At 55.0% G+C, this 9,295-nt stretch overlaps 1 protein-coding gene across 1 annotated transcript; it reads right to left on the reverse strand.

Moving 5' to 3' along the window:
* Positions 1-6,410: 6,410 nt before the first annotated feature.
* Positions 6,411-7,796, reverse strand: COL26b_012071 (uncharacterized protein; the record flags this gene model as incomplete). The annotated part of the gene is made up of 1 exon (XM_053184723.1): positions 6,411-7,796. One exon carries the CDS (start codon positions 7,794-7,796, stop codon positions 6,411-6,413), a length of 1,386 nt encoding a protein of 461 aa, XP_053031353.1.
* Between the last annotated feature and the right edge of the window lie 1,499 nt (positions 7,797-9,295).

Here is a 9,295-nt window from a genome sequence, read left to right on the forward strand (position 1 = left end):
GCATTCACGGCTCAAAGATGTTGTGCTAACGTCTATCGTAAGGGGACAAAAAAAAGTGGCATTCTTTCCGAGGCACCTTTCCGAGGCGGCGGAATGGACAATCGCTCGATGGTAGGTGGGAAATGGGACCACGCACGACCAGGACCCAGGGCCAACTCGAAACGAACTGCGATCCCATCACCTGGGTCGTGGCCCTCAAGCTTAACCCTCCTCGGCTCAACCTGCCCTCTGCACTCATTTGGCTCTCTGATCCATGCTGTCAAGATCTCACGCTTCTTTAGCGGAGCCTCCCACCAAAAGACGCACTCTCGAAGGCCGTTGCCTCCCTCGCCCGCGGCTGCACACGCCCAGCTCCGTCATAACTCACAACCCATGGGACCAGAAACACTTAGATTACCATGTCGACGGGCTCGAACCTGCAATTCCCCAAGGCTTGCGTGTCCCCCCGGTGCTGATGGCGTCCCGCCGGGGATGCGACGCCTGCGCCGGTGCGTCGTTGCTGGCTTCATTCAATTCCAACCACTCCCTCCTTGCGTCCCTCCGTTTGTATCCGTCTCCCGTCTACCGAGTGGAACGCCCAAATTCCAGTCACCATTTTTTGTGGGAATAATTGGGGAGGCCGTAACGGGAGGATTGGTCCTTCTCACAGCTCCAACCGCTCGCGTTTTTCTCGCTTCTTGCATCTTGCAGCGCTCCAATTCTCCACCGTATTTCCTCATAGAGTAAGAAATACGGCAGTGTGCCGTTCAAGGGTTTACGTCTCAATGATACATACAGTGGCCACTCTCGCTAGAAGGATTTGAGGGTTGGGAGAAGTACCAGCTTGAGCAACGAAGCGCCGTTATGTGGCGCTTCGATGGATATCTCGTCGTTGAACGGGGTTGGACGGTCGACGGAGTGTACTCTGTACGTATCGTGACAGCCGATCAAGACGTATGTCAAGAATGCAATGACAGGTGTGTCTCTACAACCTCAAAAAGACAGGTCCATATTTCGGGGCGAAGCTTTGAATAGACTCGCCCGTCAAGGGCGATGAAACCGCAAATCAAGACTTGGCATCCCAACGTACGCTCTCAATCCTTCAATAGGAATCGATGGAAACGAGTCTGCAATTACGAGTCTTGGCCCAGCGCCTACCGAGTGTCTATCACAAACCGCAGCTGACCACTGGTCAAACAGATACCAAGAAACGAACCCCCAAGAGAGACGCGTAGGCCGGGGGGTGACCCCCCCTGAAAATGTTTCCAAGAGGTGAACGTCGGGTTGGCATGCTGCTGCCAGCTGCAGAGCCAAAGTGAAAAAAAAAACACCAAGAGAAATCCGCCCTTGTCTTGGCGAAACCAATGAGGAGGCCATCGCAACAGCGAAGGGGACATGAAATACGACAGGAATAGCAAAATTGAGTGAGGTTAAATCCACCGGGCAAGAATTCGCGACAGACCATCGGCCGCCAAGCCTCGTTTATTCTGTAAATCTCTCCTAATCCTTCCCTGCCGCCCGTCTAACCCGCGCCGTTCGGCCCGCCAAGACAACCCAAAATGCGTCCTCTGTTTGCAATCTGAAGCAAGTTTACCCTGCCGCCCCTTGCCGATCCCCACCCAGGCGGGGGCGAGGGTCCCAACTCAAAACGCAAACGAGGCAAGCTTTGACGAAACGGTAAAAGACCGGTGCTCCGCGTTGGCAGTCTGCAGTGGGTGGCTGGCAGCCTGTAGCCTGCCAGTGGGTGAAGAGAGACAGACAGAGGCACATCACACCGTAGCCAGTTGATTACCCAGGGGCAAGAATTGACGATGCTTGGTGGACAAGGCCCCAGAGAGCTAAGACTGGAGCGAAGTCTCAGGAGGGCGAGTGCAGGCGAAAGATCCACGGCGGCTAGCGCACCTTGCACCTGCCACCCTGCCCATCCCACGGAATGCGACCACTGAACCGTGCTGTTGGCCGTTGGAACTCGGCTTTACTTGCGCTTTTCTCCAAACAAGCCTGACGACAGGAGACTTGGCTCCGTCCCAAGTATTTGGCAAGTTGCAATCGGACTTTTCGAGATGCGGAATACTGGAGAACGCGGAGACGCTGGGCCTCTTTTTTTTCTCCTCTTGTTACTCTGCCAAAGATAGATGGCATGCGGGATTCGAAACGGTTGCTCCTGGAGGTTGGCGTTGAGTCGTACGCCCTCTCATCACCGATTCATGGGCGCCTGAGAGGGGGCATCGGAAGACGCCCGATTGAGTGTCTCCACGGGAGATATCGATCCAACCGAGAGCTTACAGAAAGGTGACAAGTTCACCGAAGGACGATGCTGGTCTCTCATTGGATTACTCCGTGCTGTTTAAGTGATACTTGGCAGGAGGTCTGTTGGAAGGGGTGTCTTCAGCGGGCGTCTGATCGCGGGCTTCTAAGCTGGTGAGCGGCAAAACGATCTAGCGTTGTTCGTATGTCGTTAAGCAAGTATCTTGGGCCTTCTACTGCTCGTTTTCATTGCTCTTAGCATGTTTGGATAGTGCTCTTGACAGTGACACAGGCCAGGGCTGTCAGGTCCGCTGAAGGGGCCTCATTTCGCGCTGACTCGAAGACATGAAGAACACACGATGTACAATGACATTAGGAAACCGACACCACTCTCATTGTCGATAATACGCAATTGTCTAGAAGTCAGCTAAGTGACAGACGGACATACGGACTTTTGGTGCGGTGTAGTTTCAATCAAACATGACATGTCCCCGGAACACGAAACCACCTGCTGGCGCGTCCATGACGGGGTGCCTTGCCGTATTTTGCCGTATTATCGCTGCATTGCCACCCAAGACGATGCCCTGGAGGTGCCAGAAGAGCCTGCCTCAGAACTACAGGCTAAACCTCTCGGGCAGACGCGCCAAGTCCATTTGTCCATCGGCAATTGAAGGCTTCACAGCAGCGCTGCACACAGCTGCTTAACGCCCAGAACACCACGACTACACCCGTTTGACACATTTCGTTCATCAAGTCAAAAACACTCTACTTCAAACAGTCCGGTTTTCTCCTTGCTACATTTGATCAAAAAAAAACATCATCGTCAGTCGTTTAGTGACATACGTACATCACTGCACCAACACGCCGAACATCATCGGAACACCTCCACTCACCATCGGCAAAACCTCCCAACGCAGAAACGCAGCTCCTGCTGCCGCAAGGGCCAGCGCCCCAGGTCCGCGGCACGCTAACCGGACAATCCGCCGAAAGCTGCCTGCGTAGGCGGGTTTGCTTGGAACTGCATTGCAGGCCGCTTGGACCAACCGACGACGACGCAGGCGGACATGAAACTGCAGAACGCTGACGGCGTCTCCTAGACGTAGGTGACACTCTGTGGGCAAACCAAGGGAACGAAAAAGATCGGCAGAAAATGGCTATCGCATGCCGTGAAGTGGACTGACTGACTGATTTCGCCTTACGTGTGCATATATCGGCCGAAATATGCGATGCCTGGTCTCATCTCGCTCAAGGGTTCTTTTTTATCCTCTCACTCACGACGGAAACCTGGGACACGAACGAGCAGCCCCTGGTATCAGTCTCACGGCGGCGGGCTTAACTCCGCGGAACAGTAAGCGGGATCTTGAAGAACTGGTCACGTCAGTCGTTGCAAACTTAGCCCGCGGAAGAGCCAGCCAACATACATACTGCGTACGCCCGGAAGCAAAATAAACCTTCGCCAGGAGTTAATAATCCAACAATTATACATGAACCACCCTCAAGCCACGAGATATGCGTAAAAATAAGGTCCGCTGCGCCTCACCGAGGCACATACGTACACAACCACCACCACCCTACCAACAACCCCCGAGGGTATGTGACATTTACCACGCACGCAGGCCGCAAAATATGGTGAGAGCCGCCCAGAGGGTGAAGGAAACCCACATTGCACAACGAACTGACACAATCAAAAATGTGGAACCAATGGCACGGCGCTGGCCTATACGAATCCTGGCCGTCCTGCATCCTGCGGCCTTTGCCTCACCTGGAACATGAGCACCATAAAAAAAAAACCGTAGAGAGGCAGACAGACTGTGTGTGCATACGTCGCCCCATGCCGCCGCCAAGAACGGTATAGATAGCAGTTCAGTGCTTTTGTAAGCATCACATATGCAAAATCAGCAGTGTCGGGCATACGTAACGTCCAAACACCCTCCAAGCCAACGGTTCCCACACAACCTTCTTTTTTGACTCTCTTGCGTGACAGGCGTAAGAGAACCGCAACCCTGGCCAAACCCGTGACAAGCTTCCAGCAGACGCCTATTAAGCAGGACATACGGATTTTATCTTTCTTCCCGCGCGCGTCGCTGGACGGGATGACGCTGTATGCTTTGCATGCCTATTTACTTAGGACTCTGTAACGAAACATGGGCCGGTTGAGGAAACCTTCTTTCTCCAGTGATGTCTCCCCACGCACCTATCACAAAAAAAAACCTGCTCATCCCTCCGTCGACGATCATTGATGCCAACCACCTTTAAAATCGCACAGAAGCAGACGCCGCGGTGATCCTGCTTGACTAGCGCCGCTCCGGATCTTCACCGACGACCAGGGGCACGCTCGGAGAAGGGGACGGACGGGCGGCTCAACCAAAAGAAAACCCAAAATAAAGCCGTATATCATCCATCGATCTTTCCAAAGGGGGAAAACGTAGCCTGCACATCATGGCAGCCAACGTCGCATGAGCCTGGAGACAGTCCCTCTCCAACGTTGCTCTCGATAAATAAAACGAAAAGCCAAGCACCGTTAACAGTCCACTATTCCCAATATAATAGAAGAAAAAGAAAATCCAAGCAAAGAGAGAACCCCACAAACTCCCCAAACAAGTCAACATATTCGCAGCCCATGTCCTTGCCTGCCCCGAACGGCAACAGAAAACCGTCCGTTCAAACTTGCCCTCGTCCTCCCCCCTCATCGCATCGCCCCCACAAAACACGACACTTGAACGTTCCTGAAGGGGACGACCATCAAGTCAATTTCTTACTCAGCGCCGCCCATTTATTTTCCCACAAAGCCAAGACCGCGATGCCCCACGAACAGCCCCCGTCCACCGTCCCGCCAATGTGGGAAAATAGGCGACCTGTACTTCGTTGTGGACAGTAAGGTACAGACCACGAAATGATATCCCAAGAGGTTCGACGCCAGTATAGAAGCTTAACCCGCCCCAAAAAGGTCACGACTATCCGAACTGTAAAGTAAAGAGTTTTGAAGTGAAGCCTCACAGAAAATAAAGATAGGCACCCCCAGGTGACAGACAGACCAATACCGCCGAATGGGAACACCTCCGTCTCTCCACAGTCCCAAAAGACCAACCACAACCGTTACACGACCCTCCCCCATCCTCCAATGCCATCCATCCACACACACACACTCGAACGAGGCCGTTTCATCTACGCGTCTATCGGCAGTCAGATTCGGGTACGCACTCCCAAACTCCTGCACTCCGTTTTTTCCTTCTTCTTATTTGTGCGGCGTTATGAAAAAAAAAAAAAAAACAGCCTTACCTAAGCCATCCCATACCTGGGAACGGCAAACTCCACACGGCGGCCGCGCGCAAATTGTGTCCCTCGGCCACCGAAGGCAGAGCCCCAATGCAGGAGAACCCCTGTGGTGGACAAAGACGGCGAAAAGGGGGTCCCCAACGCAACCGCAACGACAGATGACGGGACAGACACAAGGTAGGCAAGTATTCGTACCTCGACTTTTTTTTTTCGTCTCATGGTACACCCTGCCACGCGGTTGATGCTTAACACGACATTGAGCCTAAAAGGTCCAAGTGAGTGATCGACGGGGGAGGGGGGGAAATACTCCGCTGTCAGTTCGCCTCCGTTTCGGGGCCTTAGCTTTTACGAGGGCAAAGACAGATAGGTTCGCTATTGTGGTTTTCTTTTCGCGTGGCACCACCCGTTCGAAACCGCTTTGCGACGTGTGGCGGCTGTCATGATCTGGATTGGATCTCAGAGCCGTTGGCGTGGGAACTGTAAACTTGTCACGAGAGAAAGTGGTTCACGCCTGTGGAGCAGAGACTCGAAAGGTAGTTTGAAGTGATGCCAGTCTATTCCGCTGCGGTCGCAACCGGCGATTGGGGGCAAATTCTGTTAAACTATGTACTGGTTCAAGTAATGACTGTAGACGACGCAAAAACTACCGGTGATGGGAACCGTTTCTTCCCCCCGTTTTTCTGTCCGTGATGCAAAACCCAAGTGTCCTCCCCCGTGAGGTTTGTGAAATACGCAAGACCGATATCATGATCTGTGATCCGTGGTTCCCTGATGGACTGCCCAAAGTGGCTGGTCTGATGACTCCCGTACGCCGTGGCGATGCAAAAAAAAAATGAAAAGGTGAAAAAAGAATCGAGGCTAGTGTGACAATGCAATAGTGGTGTCCATCACGCGTTGTTCCCCTTCTTCTAAACGCAGAACTTGCGGTCCAGCATCTGGAGTGCCTTGGCGTCGTGGCTCATGCCCGCAGGACGGTCCATTGGCGGCGGCAAGCCGGCAATGGCACCCGCTGTTCTCGGGGAGCTGTTGGCGCTGCTGATGGCGTTGGCGCTGCTGGCCTCTGAGCTGGAGGGAGTAGGGTGCAGCAGGAGCGCCGACAGGCTGGCCTTGTTCGCCGGGGCAGGAGTAACACCGTTGGCGTCCGAGTGCGTACTCCTGGGAGGAGAGACGGACAGGGTGCGGTTTGGAGGTGTGTGGGTGATGGGGTGGCTGGTGGAGGGAGGGCCAGAAACGGCGCTAACTCCCGGCAGGGGCCCTTGAGAACCGCGGTTGCCAAGTCTGGGATCGATCATGACGGCCTGGGCTGCTTGGGCCTGCAGGTGAGAAATGCGAGGAGATTCTGAAGTGCTGCGCATCTGGATCTGGGCGAGACGCGGAGACTGGTGTTGAGGAGCGTAGGGCGGAAGGGTCTGCTTCTGGGCCGTTGGCGGTGGGAGAGGAGCTCTCTCGTAAGGAGAGAGGTGGTGAGGAGGCGGCGGCGCGTGGGAGTAGTGAGGAGCCGGTACAGGCGCGTGCGAAACCTGCGGAGGAGGCAGGTGATGTTGAGGAGGTTGTTGAGGAGGGTAGGGAGAGGTGGTGTAGTGGCTGTAAGGAGGAGTTGCCACGGGCGACGGAGGCCAGTAGCCGGTCTGCTGCTGGGCGTACTGAGGAGGGTAAGGCTGGGCGGGCATCTGCTGTTGAGGGTGCTGCTGAGCCATGTAGGGCGCCTGGGTCATCATCGGTCCTCTCGTGAGGGCGGGCGTCGGGTTGCTCTCGTGGAGGCTGGACTCGGGGTACATGCCCTTCATGGGCGTGATGTGCCTCAGCTGGGGGTCGGTGCTGGGCTGCTGGAGCTCTGGTGTTCCGGGGTGCGGCCTTGAATAGTAGGAGATGAGGTGAAGGTGCTGGCCGGTCGAAGTGGTGATGCTGAAGGACTGCTTCATCAGACCGTCCGCCTTGTATCTGTAGCCCTCAGGCTCGCCGTCCTCCTGGTCTTCGTCGCTACCGCGACCAGAGTCGGGAGTCTTGCCGGCACCACGTCTGCCGCCGCCAAAGCCGCTACCGCGCTTGCCCTCCATCTCGCGGTACGTCAGGAAGCTGCCCGAAACTCTGCTGGCACTCCACGACTTCCCATCGGTCCATCTCCTCATGCCGGCTTCCCTCTCGTCCCAAACGAAGACTGAGCCCGATCGGATGGATTGGCGTTCCTTTTCTGATAGCCTGCGCTGGACGCGAGGGAGAAGGCCGAGTCTGCAAGCCTCGAAGAGCTTGATAGCGTCTGCGGGTGTCCGCACAAAGCCGTGATATGTTTCCATTGTGGTGAAGTGTGATGAAGATGAAGTGAGGAAAGAAAAGTAGGTCTACCAAAAAACCTTCAATGGAGGAAGGTGATGGCTGGACAGAACCTTTTTAAGATGAAAGTAACCCTCCGGTGGTCCTCCACGGCGGCCCCACTGGGTTCGTTTGGGGCAGGGGTGGTCCGAGTTGGTATCGGCACAAGCTGCCCTCGACTTCGTAAGATCCCTGACAAGGTGCGCCTTATGGGAAAGTCGGGTAATCCGCGGCCACAAGACAGAGTTAAACCGAATCGCTATGGTTAAAACCCTTGTGACCAGGCTGATGGTATCGGCGGTCACGCCAAGAAATCAACACAAAGTGCAAGAACAGGTGAGACGTCTCGTCAGGTTGGTTGACGGTCCAAGCTTGCTGTCTGGCGGTCGTTTAGACGGCGTTGGTCGTAGGTGTTCCTGGCAAACGCTTGCTTCGTGAAGAAACGGTGTTGCGTAGGCTAGATGACGCAAAGCGAGAGTGGGTTAGCTCCTCAGGTTCGGTTCGGCGTGTGAGGGCGAAGGCGAGGATCTCTCTCAGAGACAGGATGAAGGTGTTTCGCAGGCGGTGATGAGAGGTGATGACAGAAGCTTATTCACAACACGATAAAGTGAAGAGTTGCGGCGCATTGAGTCGCACGTCAAGCTTCGAAAGGGTGGATCTTGTAGAAGAGAACGGGATGTTGGAGTTGGTGAAGAGCGCTTGCAGCAGGCTTGCGAGACGTGCCGGGTATGAGTCGAGGCTGTCTGACTGGGCTGGAGCAGCACCTGTACCATATATATCCTGATACAACACGCGCAAGCCCACACTAGCAGTCGCACCCCCCAGGCAGGCCAAGCTTTTACCGACAGGGGAGTCTGGGTAAGGGAGGGTACTAGAGTGGACAGGGTTGGCAGGGGGAGGGGTGCGGGAGGGCGTGTGAAAGCGAAGGGAAAGGAGGGGGGGGGTGTGGCTGGCGGGGAATAAAGTGACTTTGGACTTGACTTGGGACCTCCACTCTCCAAGAGAAGAGGAGGTGACCCGAGTGACCCAAAATTCCTTCTGGAATCACCCTGCGCGCACAGCACTTGCGCCGTCACAGCCGATCCACTGAAGAAGATGACGGGGACGAGGGGGTATTGGCTCTCGACTAAAATTGCCTCTTGGACCATCCCTGAGCGGGTTGTGTAGAGAGGCCGAGATGACCGATGGCCGAGTGACACTGGGCCGACCATGGGAAAAAAGGCGATGTGCATAAAGATGAGAAGCCAGACGACTGAATAGACTTGGGACGACGATCAAGTCGTCGGAGATATGGGAGATGTGCGGTGCTAAATGTGCTTACTGGGTGATGATGCTCAGCCGAGCCGATAAGCACTGGGAAATACATCGGCTCAGACGTATGATCTGCCTTTGACAGGTCTCTCTCCGTGCTGCGTTTTTGGACGACGACGCCTGCTGCTGAGCCTGGAGTGAACTCACTCCCTCCTCTCTCTGTCCGTCTCTG

The sequence above is a fragment of the Colletotrichum chrysophilum genome, assembly GCF_026319265.1.
Source record: "Colletotrichum chrysophilum strain AFK26 chromosome Unknown scaffold_161, whole genome shotgun sequence".
Taxonomy (NCBI): Eukaryota; Fungi; Ascomycota; class Sordariomycetes; order Glomerellales; family Glomerellaceae; genus Colletotrichum; species Colletotrichum chrysophilum.